This window comes from Ambystoma mexicanum, chromosome 2p (assembly GCF_040938575.1).
Source record: "Ambystoma mexicanum isolate Mex_15411 chromosome 2p, UKY_AmexF1_1, whole genome shotgun sequence".
NCBI lineage: Eukaryota > Metazoa > Chordata > Amphibia > Caudata > Ambystomatidae > Ambystoma > Ambystoma mexicanum.
Window position 1 is genome coordinate 965238274 of NC_090923.1, and position 20562 is coordinate 965258835.

The 20562-nt window shown below is 43.1% G+C and overlaps 1 protein-coding gene across 2 annotated transcripts in view; it reads right to left on the bottom strand.

Moving 5' to 3' along the window:
- Window positions 1-20562, bottom strand: part of LOC138566968 (solute carrier family 22 member 6-A-like) — a 339887-nt gene that overhangs the window by 92111 nt on the left and 227214 nt on the right. For both annotated transcript variants that reach the window (XM_069644755.1, XM_069644754.1), the window contains exon 7: window positions 13109-13323. In XM_069644755.1, the coding sequence (XP_069500856.1) occupies window positions 13109-13323 (215 nt within the window). The remainder of the gene's footprint in view (window positions 1-13108; window positions 13324-20562) is intronic.

Consider the following 20562-nt stretch of genomic DNA (forward strand, 5'->3'; position numbering starts at 1 on the left):
CGACCTCGCTGCCCTTAAACACAAGTGTAGGGTGGCAGAGAGGAAGTGGGGGGCATCGGGCGCACTCCCTGACAAACTGGCCTACCGCCTGCTCCAAAGGCAGTACAGACTCTCTGTCCTCTCTAAGAAGAGAGCCTAAATCCAAGCCTGCATCTCTGCGGCATCTAACAACTCGGCCGAACTTTTCAAAATCTTCAAGCAGCTGGCTAATTCTGCTGCAGTCTCTCTGCATGGCCTTGGCCTCTCATTTAACTACTAAAACTCAGGACATCGTGTACACCCTCTCTTCCTCCTCTTCCTCCTCCTCTACCACTCCTGGCCCGTCTGAAGCCGTCTCTCCTACTCCTTTCTCCTGTCCACCCCTGATGATGTTTCTAGACAAGTCCTACTATGCAAGTCTTGTCAAATTAGATTCTCCCCTGCTCATCCAGAACAATCAAGGACCACATCGACACCCTTGCTCCAGCCTTGGCCGATTTCTGCAATCACTCCTTTGCCACTGGAACTTTCCCCTCCCCACTTAAGCACTCTCTTGTGCACCCCCTTCTAAAGAAGCCCTCGGCTGATACTGCCTCTCGGCTAACTATCACCCGATCTCCATCACTCCTTTCCTGGGCAAACTCTTGGAAAAGCTGGCCATCTCCCAGCTTAATTTACATACTGAATCTGTTGGTTGCCTCCATGATCACCAGTCTGGCTTCAGAGCTGCCAGAAGCACAGAAACATTTACACTGGATATCGAGTCTTTGCCCATGCCTCCATGTGACTGGCTGCTATAGGAACCATAGCAGCCAATCATATGGCGGCATACGCAGAATTTCTCAGATTGCCCGAAAACCCAGAGACTCCATGCTCTTGCCTGAAAACCCAGAGAAGAGCATAAAAACCCAGAGTCTCCGGGCTAAACCCAGAGACTAGGCAAGTCTAATTGGAAGGTCTATGTGCTGAATTAAAACATATTTCATAACTGACTGCATTCAGAGATGCTAGTTAGCCCCGTGTTCAGTGTCTGCGGCTCCTCCAGGCCTGTTTCTCCTTTGCATTCTGGTACCTGTAGTTTTACTTTTTCCATCGTAAAGGCAGGATTGCAAATGCTCGAGTAAAAATGCCTGCATTTTGTCATAAATGGGTGCATATTACTCCTATTACATATAAGCAGCTCTAGTACCTCTGCAAAACCCTAACTAGTTAGTAAACAAACTTGAGTTGAAGGTCTTACACTGCATGACCTATAGGAGTCCTCATTAACATTCACAGTTGTTTCAGTTCCATTAACAGAGCGTGAGCTTCCCCGGGCCTTAGATGCTAAGATTGTGCATCAATGGCCGCTTGTCTACACAGGACCACCTCCTACAAGCACCACAGAGCACATGCTGTTCCTATCCATATGTCTATGATTATCCAAATGTACATGGGCTCAGTCTAAACGCTAAGTTAGGATTGGGTCCCATGGGCACAAAAGAAATAGATCACCAAGTAGCAAGTTTGGCACTTCTTGGCCACACGATTACCAATCTCCATGCTGCATGACTGCCTAGTCTTCAGCTATTGATTGTATCCATTACTAGCTGGACACATGCCGTGAACCAGTGCAGACGGCTAAAGTCAACACACATTTTGGAATGCGCTTGGCTTTTATTCTGTCAAAAGACAAGCATAACTGTAGAGACCAGGCAGTGGGTCATTTTCTAGTTACACCAAGATTCACAGAAGTAAAAAGAAAAGACTGAATAATTTGGAGTTTGAGACTTTATAAAGGCTGTACAATTTGCAAAGTGATGTATTTCCACAGATATTGGGCACCATTACAGCTATGTTGTTTTTTTGTCAGATTACCACACTTACCAATTATTGTTTGTGCTGGTGGTAATGAGAGGGGGGATCACCAGATTATAGATCTACTGCATTTATGGCAGCAATGGATCCAGATTAAGTGAAATCCAGTAAATGTGTATGCTTTACTTAAACATATTATTAAACATTTAAATCCTCATCTAGTGGATGGAAATGGATTATGTCGAGTAGCAGATCATACCACTTTTGTGCTTTGTATTGCAAAGAGGATGGGCATCAGAGTTGCCCACTTGTTCACCCCCTGTGGGAGCACCATCCAGAAATGTCTCTCCTTCAGTACAATCAAGTACTTGTGTTTCCCTTTAAATGAGTAAAAAAAACGTACTACCTTCAATGAACCATTTTTCACTTTTACCTCCACCTCTTGAGAGGATATAATATTGGTGTTTGTTTCAGGCAGTATTCCACATGTTATTAGATGATATTTACTGATGGTAGAATACCCCTGGCAGTATTCTACCACCAGTAAATACCACCTAATAACAGGTGGAATACTGCCAGGGGTAAATACCTCCAATTCTGTAAAGTTGCAGTTGATAGAATATGTGGTATTTTTATAATACCAATTGTTTTATGGATACTTTCAAGAGTTTAATGAGGGCTATTGTCTGTCTCCTATTAGCCTTATATGGGTTCTCCCTGTATTGGCATTCTACCACCTGTAACTAAGCGACTCAAAGATTCCAATGCCAAACAATGACTTCCACGAAGAAATGAATGCACTTTGTCAGAAAAGTTTATTGCATGCTAACGGGAGGGAATAGCCAGGTCCTTGGAGCTGAAAACTAACCCGACTCTCTCCGAATGACAACAAGGTTTCAGCTTACATACACAGTTAGACAATTTGTACAATCACAAATATTTTTTTTTTATTTTGTTTTTAAATAATTTTATTGGTTTAAAAAATCAAACCTTTAAAATATGACACAATTCAAAACAAAACATTTAACATCTTAATGTCGTTATCACTCCTCTACTTATGCCCCTGAGATGATCATCTCTTCTACCTTACACAAGTAGCGTATGGACCTTTCTCCAAGGTGTTTATCTCAAAGGTCAGTCCACACTTGTTATACTTTCGTTTTGACGAATCGGGGATCAGACACTTGAGTTTTTAGATAACCTCTCCTCGATTACAGCCAGGAAAGGGGTCAGGGGCATAATTAGTTTCCAATCCGATCCATTCCACATTTTCTGCCACCACTCGTCCGGGTGCAGTGTTTGATGGTTTGCGTACCACTGTCCCAGATGAACAGATCTTTCATTTTTTAAAGAGTGGCAAAATAACACCAGGTGTTTAAGGGATTCCGGCTCCTTAAGGCAGATACGACAAATGGGATTTGGATCAATGTCGTCTGCTCGCAGTCTGATGCGGTCCTTCGTCTTGAATGAATTCAGCCTGAATAACAAAAATAGTCTACGTGCCTTCGAGTTTGGAAAACGAATCATATAAGGCTGCAGTACTTTGTAGCTTTTGGCTTCAGCGGGCGCATCTTTCATCGCGCTGGCAGCTTGGCGTTCACTACCTGGGTCAATCCAGTCAGCGCGCCAGATCTTCACTTTAGCTGCTGTCGGGTTTACGTGCAGGGCTTGTAAACTAATGTTGTTGATGGTTAATAAATCTTCACCTCGCTTTACCCATTGGGACAGAATGTCGGAGCCTCCACTGCACGCATTATGCAGGATCTTGAATTGTAGGATTCCCTCTTCAGTTTTGGATTTCCGGAACAACGATAGTTGGTTCCAGCAGACCCTCGCATGCAATGAGACAAGCGCAAGTTCGTACCTTATGCATGCAGTAGATATTCCTATTGGTAGGCTTAGAGCCTTCGTCCAGAACATATGTTCCAGTGATGCCCAATGTGTAGACGGACAACCAAAGGCATTTTCAGCGGCGTATGTTAAAATCGGGACCACTTTCTGTTCGTAAAAATTTCTCAGTGGTCGCATTGAGAATCGCCATATTTTTTATGGATCACAAGAGCCTGACGTGCCAACTGTCCACATTTCCTCTTTGATTCAGTCACCCAAGGGTCATCACAAATACACAATCAACCCCCAAACCCCATAGCTAACTCTAATACAAAGTAATTTAATCCCCCCAGCTCCCCAAACCCCATTGGATACATTCACAAAGTAAAACCCCTTTGACATGTGATCTTCTTTCATAGTCAGTTATGATGTAATCTACATAATATATGTGTAATTCATGAATAACTCAGTTTATTATTCAGACCATGTAACAGAAACCCATTAACCAAGATGGTGATTGTGCAAAGCTTTCCATAAACACTTCGAAGCAAGCAGTAAGCAGCAGTACATCCTTATCCTCCCAGATGTTTCAGTGTCCCATACTATTTTCCCTGCATTCCTACACATAATTCTATTTGCGACTGCCATCTCAAGTCCTATAGCCTTCGGCATACATTCTACTTATTTCCCTGAAAGCCCATAAATCATCAGCTCCCACTTTAACCCTCAATGTAACTGGACCTTTCTGATCATCAAAAAAAAAGCATTCGTGCTCCCAAGGAAATTACACGTTGCAGTTAAGAACCTAATCTGTCCATAAGAATCAAACAAATGGCTTGCCATTCCTTTTTCACCTTCAGCCCTTTGCTATGTTATCAAAATTGCCCATATGAATTTCGCTTCTTATCCCCTTTCATGATCTCGGTCACCCAGCTCTCCAAACCAAGTAAAACCAATTCCTGAGAATCGAGGGACTCTGTTGCTTACTAAAACTCCAAGTAGGTGAAACCTGCATTTTGTGATGTCTCCATGTACCCACAATGAACCCATATTTCCCAATGCCCTAAATGTGTCTGCAATCTAAACCATTGTGAATTTTCTACATGTTAGTTTCCCTTTCAATGAACTCCTCTATCGCATGCATAAAGTTCCACACTACATAATTCTCAGGGTTCCAAATTATACATTGCACAATACATTTATCCATGTTACTGCTACTCATGTTGCTGCCTACTATGACTCTAAAATGTACCCAACTCAAACACAAAGTAACAGTCATTTCAATTCTTCTAACTACATTGAACACATTTAGTTGCCACATCGTATCTAACTGAGCCGCACCATGTCCTTGTAGAATTTAAGTAGGGTGAACCTCTTTCCTGAGTTTGGAACCAAAATGTCTACCCCAACACACTAAACTACACTTGCAATTCACCACATATTTGTTTTAGTACATGCCAAGTTTTAACTGAATTCATTAGACATTCCGAAGATAAAAAAACAAACCATGAAAATAAAACCCAATGAAATGCCATAAACCTACTAAAGCAAACAGAAAAGAGAATAAACACATTTCACCATTACACTCCATGGTTACATGTTCACTTTCGAGGCACCTGATAGTCCTTTACTCCTTTGCGTTTAAGAGAAAGCATGCTGTTTCCACTCCCCTACTGTGAAACTTAGCAATGTTTACAGGTGCTTTATCCAAAGGCATAGCCAGGATTGTGTAACAAAGTGGGGCCTGCAGCTAATGTAGTATGGCCCACCCTAAGGGGAGCCCCCAGAGGGAAGGGGGTTTGTTTTGCCTGGATGAATGCAGAGAAGTGACCAAGCGTAGCAAGGGAGTGTGAACCAATCAAGGTAGGTTCAGGAGGGGGTTACCCACACTGAGAATTATTTAAAAATAATGGGTTCAAATGGTACATTTATAGTACACTTTCTGTGATAAATTAGGTAATAAGCCACACTGTTCAGAATTGGTTTTGACATTAAAAAAATCAATTTGATGCACAGGAGCATTTTCCAACACATTTTCATAATGCCTTTGAACATGTCAGTACTCTGCAAGTGTACAAGATATGTTCATACTGGCTGTGCCCACACATGTCTATTCGGGTGCACGTATATATGCCAGTAGGCCCACATATGAAAATACTCATGTTTGCTTTACCCATAATGCCAGTAATGCTACTATAACAAAACATGTTGATGATAGCCCCCCCATGGAAGAACACTCATGTTGAATTTGCCCGCTGGCAAGCCACAGTATGGAAACATGCCCTCCTTCCCTATGTAAGAACACCCATTATGTTGCCCTTTCCCTTAATGAGATAACAAAATTCCATGCCACAGTAAAACCCAGCCAGCCCCACAGTAGTACCCTCCACCCACCTCCACCCCTCCTTCACATAAAAACATTTAAGATGGCTTTGCTTTGTTCAAAGACACCAGTAAAGCATGCCATGCTCATTTTAAATAATGCCTGAATGCCCTGCCAGGCCCCAGCCTCACATACACAGCCACACAGAGAGACACACAGACACATTCTTACACATTCACCCACCATTCACACAAGCACCCAGAACATTATTCACTCTGCATTCACTTATAGACATCCCCTTGCATACATACACACACTTACACCACCTTCTATGCATGCATGCATGCATACATACAATCTTTGCAACTGGATACAATAAAAAGCATTCTCTATTTGGCATGATTGCCACTATTCTCAGCCTCACTACTGGGGCTTGGGAAAGGGAAACTATTCAAAATCTTCATTATGCCACATTACTGCATTTACAACAGGGAATACAAAAATGCTAGGCCTCACTTCTGATATGGCGGTGCTTCATTATTTTGAAGAAAAGAACAAGCAAATCATCCCAGTTCGTAGTATGCTCACGTAATGCTCTTAAGGTAACTTGCACATGTATGTATTTGCTGTTTATAAACTGTTAATGTATATTTCAAAAATAATGATGCATCACTGGTGGGGTAAAAGTTATTTGCTTCAGTATTTCCCTCAGCCCAGCCCCATGTCTGCTTAGTTTAGTTTAGTTTATTATTTATATCGCACACCTACCCTTGAGGTAACTGGGCGCTGAGTACTGGTGACAGAATTACAGGCATACATAGGATTCCAACAGAAACACGTCCTAGTCGACTGAGGGTTACAGGTTAAGTCGATTTGCACATAAATACAAGTAAGAGCATAAAGACATTGACAGTGGTTATAGTTAGAAGACAGTGCAATGATGGACGATGGACAGTGATGCATACAGTGAGGCAGAATGAAGGTAGAGAATAGGTCGACAGCTCAATTAATGTTTCTTATCGGAGAGCCAGCTCTCTACTTGGCTCTGAAAGACCAGAAGGAGGGTTCCAATCTGATGATAGGAGGGAGAGAGTTCCAGCATCTGGCGGCAAGCACTGGGAAGCTAGCTCCCCCAGCTGTTTTTAGTTTGTACCTCGGGATAGTGAGGCAGTGTGAGTAGAAAGATCTAGTGGGTCTTACTAGCTGGTGTTTGGAGAATTTGTCTGACAGGTATTTAGGGGCAGAGTTTGACAAGCATTTATGGGTGATGACTAAGCTGCACCATCATTGTCACACATTATCACCTTATCACACATTATCACCTCTACTATAAATGTAATTTCACTACTGCTACACAATACCACCCGTGCCCTATACCTGGGCCTACCTTAGCTTCTATAACTACCTCAAAGATACATTTGTTGCCTACTCCATACATTCATATGCAAACATATCATATAGCCATCTCCCAACTGCAATCCCTGCATGCCTGCTACTGCGCACCTTCAATTTCTCATGCGCTAATAGATTTTCCTTAGTCTGAATCTTTTGGGCATGCTCGGATGCTGCACGTGCATCCCAACACATGGATGCTCTGAACATGACCCAACTGATATCACACCTCACTCACAGAACAGGACACAGCCGTGATACTTTATTCAGCTACAGACACTGCCTCCCCGTCCTCTAATCTAGACCAAACATACTGCCATTGTCTACTCCTCTCCTCCTTCCGCCCGTCTCTCTAGCCCCAACTCTCCCTCCTGTCCCTCCCCTGTACCTCTCTGGAATAAGCTCATAATAAGCCCCGACCTGGCCAATTTCCTTCTTTGTTCCATCCCAGCACTCTCACACCATGAAGAACCTCCCTCTATTGAACGTTTCGGCCAATGGCTCTCCAATGCCCTTATCCCGCTCACACTGATGAGGTGCTCCCCCCAGAGATCTGGCCCTAACCCCAAATGGTACACACCCTCCCTCAAATACCATAAAATCCATAAGCATCGCCAGCAGTGCATTTGGAGGGCCAATCCCCACGTCGCAAAACACAGCCACTTATGCCAGACAGGCCAGGACCTGTAGGATGGAAATTAGGAAGGCCAAATGATCCTTCTATAGAAATCGACCCTAACGGCAACTCCACAGGATCATCACAGAATTCAAGACTCCAAGCTGCTCCACCCCTTTGAAACACCCACTCCCAGACACTCTGCAATGCCTTATCAGACCACTTTTACAACATCGCTATCGAAAGACACCGCTTCATCACCACCAAACTATCATCATCCTTCCCACTTTCTTCTGTCTCACCCTGTCTCAGCCCACCCATGCCCACTCAGCCGGTCTTCTGCTCCTTCACTCCCATTTCTAAGCTTGAATTCCTGAAACTACTATCTCAAAGCCACCGCTCCGGTTCCCCTGGAGATCACTGTCCCCCCTCACTTCTTAAGAACGTCCAATCCACAACTTGTGCAGGCAGCGTTGCGTGATCCATAATTAACCGTTCCCTTACTTCAGGCATCTTTCCTGATGTTTTCAAAACTTCCCACACAAAGCCCCTTCTTAAAAAGGCCACCCTCGACGCCTCCTTCCTTGCAACGACCACCCTATCTCCAACACACACTTCATTGCCAAACTCTTAGACTACACAGCATACATGCAGCTTTAACTCTACACAGAATTCACCTGCCTTCTCAACCCACCCAATCTGGATTCAGGCTTTACCGGGAACAGAATCCTTACTCGTCTCCATTTGGGATGACCTTAAAAGAACAGCAGAATTGGAAGCCTGTTCCGCACTTATCCTCCTGGATCTCTCTGCTGCCTATGACTCTATTGACCACACCATTCTCACGGACAGAGTGCACTCTCTAGGCATCAGGGATGCCGCTCTAATAAGGATCTCCGCATTCCTCTCCACCCGCTCTCAAACTGCTCCCTCCCTTCACCTCCCTTGCCCTGTCCCCAGGGAGGTCCCACAGAGAGCCTCTTTGTCACCCCTCCTCTTCAATCTCTACTCCCCCCCACACTCATCTGCTTTCATAACGTAACCATGCTACAACTACACAGATGACACCCAGGTCATTTTCAAGATTCCTAAGTCTCTTTTTGCTCTAAAATCGACATCTGGATGACGGCTAACCCCCTATTCCTCAACCCTGGCAAAACCAAAATCCTAGTCTGTGGTAAAACCTCTCTCCTTCCACAAACCACCCCCCGGCCACCCTCTCTAGGAGACCCGCATATAGCATCTGCCTCTGTAAAAAACCTGGGATACACTTTGGACTCACACCTATCACCCTCCTATCACATCAATTGTGTGTGCAGAACTTGCCATTTCCACCTACGCACCCTTGGCAAATCTTTCCCTATCTCTCCTACCCTCAAAGAGTCTCCACAATCCTCGTTATCATCTTCTCCCACTTAGAATACGCCAACTCCCTCTATCTGGGTGCTCCTGCTTATCAGCTCAGTAAACTCCAGTGAATCCACATTTCTGCAGCCAGACTGCTTCCTGCCCTCTCGCTGAGAGAGCGCATCACCCCGGGCGTTTTAGTACTACACTGTCTTTCAATCAGATGACGGGTGACTTTTAATGCCATGTGCATCACACACCACGCCCTCCACAAGACTGGCCCAGAATTCCCCTAAGACAAGCTTACATGCTACCAACCCATCAGAAGCCATAAATCCGGCTCTGCACTCCTCATTGTGATTCCTCCTTTCAATTCCACCTGAATTGGAGGATCTTCCTTCTCCGTCACAGCTCCCACCCTCCAGAACTCACTTCCACTGCACATCCCCCGCAATGAGGACTACCTCTCTTTCAGGAAGGCCCTTAAAACCTGTTTATTCCCTGCAGCAACCTGAAGAACTTCCCTCTCAGGCACGTCATGATACCTATACGTGGTCACAGTCAGTGTCTCCACAGTTTACTCTGAAGTGCAAGGTAAAGTGCAATTCTTGGAGCAGACTGGATGACTCAGAACACTTAGCCACACCAACAGTATTTGCCTCCATACACCAGACTAATTCATGAAGCACAACATCTCTGCCATCAGAATGTAGCGATGAACTACGGAAAAACCTGGTCTAGCTTGACACATAACACATCTCTTGCAATAGAATGCTGCTACGACCTACGACAAGAGATGGGGTCTAGCAGTACTCATAATGACTCTCTTGCACTTTCACACTCTACTGACCACCCTCCAGTACTCATCAACATGCCTGACCATCATGGGTAGCTTACTGGACACGGGACACCCTCCAGCACTCATCAACATGCCTGACCATCATGGGTAGCTTACTGGGACACGGTCAAACCATCTTACTGCCTATCTCTGCCTAATGCGCACACGCATAATATTTCTTCTGAGAAATCTCATACCTTGGACTTTGGTTCACCCCTGCAAGCTTGTTGAGGCCATACTAATGGGGTAAAGGCACTATATAAATGACAAATTACTATTACTACTACTACTTGCCCGCTCATGCCCTACCCTGTCTATGCCTCTGGCTTTATCTGTAGAGAGAAGGAGCAGCATCACAGCCCCACATTATACCCCTGAAGGAATCAACACACCTAGCCAAAAGCTGTGCGACCTGTTGTGAAAAGGCCAAAAGAGGTAGACGTGCATGATGGCCTCAACCTCTCCCAGTGCACACGAACACCTGTATTCTTCCATTGATTTTCTGGCCCATGACGGACCCCAACAGACCACAGAGAAAATCTGTCAAACCTTAATTTCATATAAGCGTGTTGAACCAATGATGGAATGATCTGCCTCTGTTAATCTTCCATAGCATGTCTCGCATTAGCCTCATCATTGCTACCTGACATCTGACTTGATTTGGTAAACAATCTTTCGAGCCTTACCTCTCTAAAGCAGACACTAACTTAATTGTTGAATGGCTTTCTTGTGGACCCAGGCACCAGCCCTGCACTTATGTTCCTGGCCGGTCAAGGTATTGTTTCACACAAGGAACCTATAGGATTGAGGCACCCTTTCCCAGTTGTTGATGGTTGTTAATAGCTTCTTGATTTACAGTAGACCTATGGTTGCACAAAAGCCTTCCCCAAAAATAATTGAGTTTCACCTGGCGTACCACGGGGGTAATACCAGTCACTGCATGCTTCACCAACAAAGTGGTACACTTGGTTACACTCAACAGCTGGATGACAAAGCTGCTACTTATAGATCCCCAATACAGGATACATTTAGGAGCGCAGATATCAGCCAAGAACATAGCATCTACTGTGGCTTTCGTCTGGTAGAAATCTACCTGTCAATATACTTTGACCCCCAGGGTGCCACTGAAAATGAAGAATTCCTTCCATGCTTGCTGCTTAAGCAGCATCCAAGTCTTTGCCTCCTGGGCGGGTAAGCTAGCATCGCTAGGGAAGTGCATCCCCAAGTAACCAAAACCCTGCAGCAACTTAAGTGGTCCCCCCTCTATAATAGCTTTAAAGTAGAAGTCTGGGCCTCCTCCACAACAGAATATTTGGACTTGGAGGGATTGATAACAAGCGATTTCCTGTCACATTATGAAACCAAGACTGCAAGAAGTGCAGACAGGGTGTGCCTTTTCCTAGCAAGAAGAACCATGTCATGGACAAATAAGAGGACCAGAAACCTGATCCCATTAATAATGGTGCTATCTTGGTATCATTCCACCAGTGATTCTAACACATCTCTATTTTCTCTATATATATATAAAGCAGAAAATACGTTTCTTTGTTCCTTTTGTAATTCCACACTGTTCCACCAACCTGCACCAAATATTGCATGGTTACCTGTTGGGACCCTCCGGACATTACTGGCTACATGATATTGGGACACCCCACCCCTTTCCCTGGATTTCACCCCTTCACACATGATACAGTTGCCTGAAATCGCTGAAACATCAATGTGGTCGTAGAAGGACCGAACAAAGCTCATTTTAAGCATCTCGACACGAGGAACATGAAAACCATGGCGGGGAGAGCGCACAGAAGGTTCTCATATGCTGCAGCACGCCAACTCTCGACTCCCCTCCAAATCTACTCCAGGGTATGTCAGCCAGCCACACTCGCCCATTCTCATTGAAGTTTACTTCAGAGTGTAAAGCACATCAAGCAACACGAGATAAGTGACTTGGTGCAGCGACCTACAGGATGATTGATTTTCAACAACTGATGAGAGTCTTTTCATATCTGTCTACAGAACCCATGCGGAGTACTGGTACTATTTGCTAGCGTTTCTATTGATATTAAGTAACAACAGGGTGAGGACCCTGTCCTGTCTGGCCCTCTTTTGTGCAGGATCAAAATGGCATTGCTACCTCTGAGGACCAACTCTTAACTACCTATTGGCTTGTTATGGGAATGGAGGACAATCATAGCATTCAGCACTGACATGTTTATTGGCATTTTCTCCAGGGCACACCTGGAACCGGCATGATTGTTTAAATCAAAGGCCTGCGTGCCAAGATGAAGCCTTCTTCCCTTTGCCTTTGCATGTTTGCCAACAGAGTGGTTGAAGCTTAGGCATTGTTGAACCATCACCACCCAGTCTCAGACGAATGCTTGAACACCTTAAAGGATAAAACTTTTTCCATCGGAGTCCATTCTTGTACCCTCACTAAAAGGAATTTCCCCTGGATCCTCAAATGGTTGTCCAAAAGCAAAACATGGTGGGCCCATCATTGGCACTACAGTAGCCTCTGTCGATGGCTTACTAACACACTTTTGCAAATTGCCAGACTTTAAATCCATTATTGTGAAAGTAGAAGAATGTATTTATTTTTTCTAACTTTCTCTGATTAAAGTATACATTTAAAACACATTTCCTTTGCATTGCCTATGTAGTTGGGCTTTTATATTGCCAACTATTGGATAGACTTCAGGGGGACCCTCATCTGAAGTGAAGGATTACAATTAGAATTCTAGCAAAATCAAAAACATTGATTGGTTTTTAATACTAAATATATATTCGTTTTTCATTTTTAAAAAATAATTAACTTTTGTGAATTGAGATACATACATGGTTTATTCCCTCCTGTTCTTCAATATCCTCCCCACACTTCTCTGTCCTTAAACAAAGTTTCTTTTAACAAATGAGGACCAGAACAGTTTAATGTCATTAAAGGAAATAAATAGAGAAGCCATTGATAACAGTGACAGAAAAAATTCCTTACCTTGAGGCACAGCTATGCTGGCTAAGATCAGCATCCCAGCCAAGATGAGGCAGGATGCCTGGCCGAAGCGACGTCCAACGTAGGTCACGCTCAGCGCTGCCAGTAACTTGAACGGGACGTCGATGAGTCCGAATATCACTTGCACCAGATATATGCTGAGTCCAAACTTTTGCAGGTCCATGGCCATTGCGAAGAATGCAAAGCTGGTGGAAAACCTGCAACAGAGTGAATGTCGATTTACCGGGTTAAATTAGTGGTGCCTTTCGCCATCATTGTATACCACGGTCAGCCACACCAAGAGTATGTTCATTCTACACAATCAATATAATCGCACATCAGACAGGCATGTCCACTCCAGACAGAGGCCCTCATTAGGAGTGAGACAGTCTGGAAAAACGTGCTGGTAACAACGGCTACCGGAACCTTTTACGGACCGGCTCCCTCCGTGTCTGCGGTAGGGGATGAGAACTACCGGCAGGCTTGCCCTGCCAGTAGTTCAGACCCCTACGGCAGAAAAATCACTGAAGCACCGGCACCGTTACCAATGGTGCCGGTGCTTCAGAGTTCTCATTCCTGTGGAGTTCTTTGGGACTCCATGAGAATGGGAACTTCCTGTTCCTCCACTGCCCATAATATCCCAGTATTACTGGTATATCGCCTGGAGGAAACCATAAGCCGAGTTTGCTGGTAGGCAGCCGGTACAACCGATGGCCTACTGGCCACCTCATAATGAGGGCCAGAGTAGGTTCTTGCACTTTGTAGACATTAATCACCACATCATTTCCCTTTATTGTAGTTTAATTGTTCGGCTACTCATCAAAGCAGCTCTAACCACAATGAATCGGGAACCTATGTGCAGCTCGTCTATAAGCGTGCATCATGGGCTCACTGATTATTATAGCCATCAAGAAACACAGGTTATGAGCCTACCTGTTCACCATTTCTATAGGGGTTCAAAGGATAATGAATCTGGTAATCCAGGATAGTATGGTAACCTCCATGAACTATTCATTGGCAAGGTTGGAGGCAAACAGGATGCTCTTGGTAAAACAAAACCCTACATGAAAGTGCTTCACATTAACATTACAAGACCAGCCATTTTATTATTTTACATTTTGCTGATATTCTGGCCTGCACATCTTAACAATTGTAAACCATTAGGTTGAAGAAGTATTTCGTCACGCCAGTGTCCAACAATTCCTAAATCCTTTCAGGCCATGTGTAACCACAGTTTCATTGTTTTAAATTCATCTTATGAGTACATGGTGCAGGTCCCCTAGTACAGGATCTACCCACGACCCCCAATTACTCCTCTCTTCTGGTTCCCCTTGCATAATGTTTTATGTAGTAGCAACCTATGTTAGACAGCCGCACTACTGCAGTAGAGTTAAGGTTACATTGAACTTTAATGCAACAATGCTTTCCCCTGCTACCTATGTTCTCCTCTTTATAAATTCATGAAATTTTGCAGGACATTGAGTTCTCATCTCATTGCAAATTTGGTAAAGTGTCAACAATGTTTTCCTGAGGAAAATGAAGGCTGAACAAATCCTGTTTTTGCACGGGGTTTCCCATAGTGGATGAAAGATGCACTGTATAGCCCATGATATTGCAACATTGTCCACTTTGATTTTCAAGATTGGTGGCATCTTGAAATTGCATTAGCCAAAAGACATGAAGGACAAAAACGTGTGATATTTCTATATATTTTAAGGTGGTGCCTATAGTCAAACTGGGGCTAAGAGAGGGCCAGATGAAATCAACAAACTGAACCATCCGCAAGCAACAGACCCAACATGCAATGCGTACAGTCAATTGGGGAGAGATGACAGCAAATGAAGGCAACACTGCACAAAATATTCAACTTTCTGTAGTATCCAACACACATGGAATACAGTAGATGCTGCACAACAACACAACTACACACACCCCATCCTGTTTGCACAAGCAAAGGAATGCTTGCTGGAACTAAAGCCACCACGCACACGCATGTCAACAGCTGGACAGGGAATGTAATGACATGTCTGAGAAGGGAATTTAATGACCACCACAATTCCATGTTGCTTTGTAAAACTGCCCTGCATGCTACTAAAATGGCCATGGACAATCCAAATAAAGTATGTATGCCCAACACACATAAACATCACTGGCGTACACACCTATCCGGAAGAAACTATACTCCATAAAACAACACAGCCACACACACACACAACACACACACCTACCATGTGTTGTGTATGTCAACTTGCGAATGAGGAATTTGATGGCATGTGTGAGCATTGAATGTAATGATCAATCGCAACACTCCGGTGCAAACCCACCTGCGCATAACTAAGCTACTGCCAAACGAAATAAACACACATAAAAATAACACACACATATACGTTACACAGTAACACAAGTCCACACCCCCACATCCTGTTTGCATAGGCAAAGGGAAGCTTACTCTGCTACACATGACAAAATGCCAGCAAGCTCTGCAATAACCAATCAGGCCCCCCTACTCTACTGTAAACCCCCCTCGAATAAGAAAGCTACATACAGAGCCACATCCACACTGGCACTTGTGTCACTGCAAGTTGATGGAACAGGGAAGACAACATCCACTTGACACACCTGAGCCTCCGATTCCGGACTCACAGACGAGCAGGAAGTAATAACGCAACACTTATCCATAAACAGAGGCACATGAGGGGCTTTCCATAGTGGCGGAATAATACACTACTGCAGATTTGTGAGATGTGTGTCCCTCACCTTGGCCTCAGCCTAAGATGTGTGCACACTACAAACATTTTGAAAAATGCGTCAGCAAAGCTTGAGCTATAACATATCCATATGTCTGGACATATTGTAGGCCCCTAGAGCTACACTGGAGGCAATCTAAATGAACTTTATACCGGGCAAGACAGAGAAGCATCGCAACCAGCACACACACCACGGCACACATGTGCAGTAAGATCACTCATTTTGGACGGATGAAAGTAATCGAGGGCTAATCTGCACACTACGCAAAATGATCTTCAGCACCCAACACACATGGAAGAAAGTCGACACTGTACAACAAGCAACACAACGTCCCCTGCAACACAATATCCCATTCGGTATGCACAAGTAAAGCAATGCTTGCTGGACCAAAAGTCATTAAACATGTCAATGTGTGAGCAAGGAAAGCAATGACATGTGTGAGCATGTAATGTAATGACCAATCACACATCTGCACTCTTTTATAAACCTGCCTGTGCATAACCGTGCTACTGAAATAGTGAAACAGCTAGGCACAAATAAATGAAATACGTACTTCTCAACACACATAAATATGTCCCAAAACACACACACACATACTGATACTTTGTACCACATACACACATTGTCTCCTCAAAGTCTATTTCTCTCAGCTCACAAGCACTCTGTAGACATTCTAAGCTCACCCATGTCAATTTGCCATTTGCAATAGGTTCCATTTTTTTGTTGTGAAGTTATAACAGTATATACCTACTAAACACTATATTACCAAAAGTGTGGATATTTTGTAGTAGCAAGGTTAAACACTGAAGGCCTCATTATGAGGAGGGCGGTAAGGGGTTAACAACGCCAGTAAAGGTGCCGCAGCCATTAACCCCTTACCGCCCTATTACGAGGTCCGCTAGCGGGACCCGCTCAGGACGCCTGGTTTTACCAGTCCCGCAAGCGGCCCAGCATGCTAACAATGGGCCCGTCATTAACGGGCCCATTGTTAGCATGCTGCCCATTCCCATAGAGCCCTATGGGGGCTCGAATGGGGATGTACAGGGTTCGGGTTCCCTGAATGGGGAAATACCGGGCCCTCCAAGGTCGGAATGGCCCGGTATTTCCCCATTCAGGGAACCCGGACCCGAGTTTGGAGGCAGCCATGCCCTTATTAAGGGCATGGCTGCCTCCAAACTCGTAATGACCGTTCTGTCACCAGTGTAAAGACTGGAGTGGGATATCTGTACTTCTGCCCTCTATTTGTTTGGGGCAGAGGCACAAAGCTCTCCAGCCAAGATTCTCTATATGGTAGCTATGGATTAGCACCAAGGCTGAGACTCTCAGGTGGTGATATTTTGCTACTACAAAATATCCACACTTTTGATAATATAAGGTTTAGTAGGTATATACTGTTATAATTTCACAACAAAAAATGGAACCTATTGCAAATGGCAAATTTAAGTGCAGTGAATCCCCATCCCCCACAAAGGAATGTCCACACACTATGGGCCTCATTAGGACCCTGGCAGTAAGGGGTTAACGGCGCCGGTAAAGGTGCCAGCGCCGTTAACCCCTTACTACCTTTTACGAGGTCTCCTCGCGGGACCCGCTCTGGATGCCTGGTTTTACCAGACGTCCTTTGCGGATCCCGCGTGCAGCCCAGCATGCTAACAACGGGCCCATCATTAACGTGCCTGTTGTTAGCATGCTCCCCATTCCCTTTGAGCCCTACAAACATACCCCAATAACCACATCATCTCCCAGAACCACCTCTACGAGTGGAACAAGTTTGAAAAAAGACTCAAAAAATAAAACAAGGCACTTTCCCTAACACACAATGACCGAGATACACATTGAAAACCTTCCCCGTCCTTCATTGGTGAGCCCTGCCTGCTAGCAAAAGTCACAATATAGAAGGATATTTTTAAATATGGCTTTTACTGCCTAGATTGCCTCAACGCCATTGCTGTGGTGGAAACAAACCTAGAGAGCCACCTGGGCATTCTGCTGATGCACAACTTGCAGCAAGACAAAAAAAAGTCTTAGAAAACTTTATAAAGTAAATACAATTGAAAAATGTGAAAATACAGGATGTATATGTAATTGAGTCCATATATAGATATTGCAAAGAAAAATGTAATATGAAGATACAAATAGGGCCTAAACAAGATATCGTATATTATATGATATAACAGTGCATAGCTAATACAATTGAAACATGTACAAATAACTGTAACTACCTAATATGATTGACACATGTAAAATTAAAACAATGTATATCTCATATTTACACTTAAAACAAAGAATTATGTGGTGTGATCCAAAGACATGCTGCCTGCTACTGAAATAGAAGTTAAGAGCCACAAAAGAAAATAGTCAAGTTGGGCCAAACTGTCCATTATGGATAAAGACATCTGGAATCCAACACTGTGAAATCATTACTGTTTGTATTGTTCTTCCAACTAAGCCACATTTTTTAGAGGTATGGTGAGATAGCATAGTCACAAATGTAAAGGGCCTTCCAAAACAAAAAGGCACTGCCCCAAGTGCAAGACAAATTCTATAGATTAAAATTCAAACAGCTGAAATAAAGTTGATATTACTCTATTACTCCTACTTCTTCTTATAATCCACTAGCAAGTAAAGTAGAGACTCCACAACAATATAATATCAGACTTGATCTGTTAAATACCAGATCTGTAAATGTTCTTGCTATAGATGTACATGATTACATACTTGAGCACAATCTGGATATTCTCTTTTTAACAGAGACGTGGCTTCAAGGCCCCTGTGGCCCTACACTGGAGCTGGCTGTTCCTGAGAAATATACATTTATTCAAATAAATCACCCTAACATAAGAGTTGGGGGGGAGTAGCAATCTTCATGAAAGATGAACTACCTTTCTACGAAGTACAAATACAATGTTCTAGTTAATATCAGAAGCAACTAAGGCTCTTATTCACAGAGTGTTTTCCAATAGGGTTTTGCCATTATAAAATGCTTCTGTGATTTAGGCTCTTAATGTCTTCACCTTATACTCCTCTATCACCCCCCAAAAATGCCCCACTTTAAAGACGAGCTGATGCAACTGTTACATTCTTTACATAAAACCGGAAGTGCAAATCTTCTTCTGGGTGATTTTAACCGTTGGTACCAAGACAAAACAGATCAAGAAGCTGCTAGATTAGAAAGAGAATTAATAAATACAAACTTCTCAATTTTTACCACAGAACCTTCACATATTATTGACAAGATTCTCGACTGGGTTGTATGTTGCTATTTACAAACAGAAATGTATGCCACAAATACTTTTGGTCTGATCACCATGTCATCCAAATTCAGATCAAATCCTCAATTAATCCTAAAAAGACACCCCTTCCAGTTACAAAGACTCAGACTAGAAATGTTAACAAAATCTCTATGTCGGAACTAAACAAACTGATATCCAATGTCATGGAGAATACATCAGATAATGACCCTGATACGTTATTAGAAGTATATCAAGCTAGTTTAACCCAAATACTTAACCAAATAGTACCAGTAAGAACGACTATGCATAGGGAAAATGTTCTTCATAATGATTGGTACACTAACGAATTGAAAGAAATTAAAAAAAGTAAAAAGTCAAGCAGAACGTTTATGGCTTAAGAAAAGAAATGATGAACATAAAATAGCCTGGAAAAAAACAAACTAAAATATACAAACATCTTTTCTTAGAAACCAAGAAGAATTACTTTGAACAACAAATAGCTAAAGCAAAAAATTATACAAAACAAAAATGTACCATATTAAATCAAATTGAAAACCCCTGTAAACAGAAATGTTCCTTTGTCCCTTCACAGGAGGACTGCTCTAGAGTCCAAAAGGATTTTGCAGACAAAATCGTTAATGCCCGAAAAAAGATCGTCTCAGCTCAAATAGTTATCCCCTCTGAAGACCTTTCATACCTTCCAATGAATAGTTCAGAGAAAGTAGATTCTTTGTTTTCTTTTAAATCTATAAACATAGCAGAATTGCAAGAATACATGAAAGATATGCACCCTACTTCTTGTCTGGGTGAGAACCTTCCCTCCAAATTCATCCTTAATCACAAGAGTATCTTCAGTCCATTTCTTGTTCACTTCATAAATGCACCATTCCTACATAATTATGTCCCAAAGAACCTACAGAAGGTAACAGTGAGTACCATTATTAAAAAACCGAGAAAAGTCCCCAAGATAGTACTAATCTTCGCCCCTTAACAAATACACTATTTCTAAAAAGAAAACTTGAACTTTTGCATCAGAAACCATCTGGATTTATACAACAAAATAGCACTGAAAGCGCTCTGCTGGAATTTCAATCCAACATGCATGACTCCATCGATTGCAGTAAATGTGTCTTGCTTATCCTATTGGATGTATCCCCGGCTTTCGATTTAATAGATCACAAAAAAGACTGAACTATGTTGGAAGCAGTGAGCAAATGCTCCCCCAGTGCTGTTAAATGGACTCAATCCTTCTTAACAGATATGATATCCGCTATTCAATTGGGTGATAAAGCCTCTGATATTTCACCTATTACATGTCGAGTCCCCCTGGGAGCTTGCTTATCCCCAGCTATGTTTAACATCTATATGTAACCTATGTGCGACTTCTCTGATAATATGAACATTGCTTTCACAAATTATGCAGAGACTATGACCTATGACACTCTTAAAATCAATTCTGTCTATGGGACCATAGAA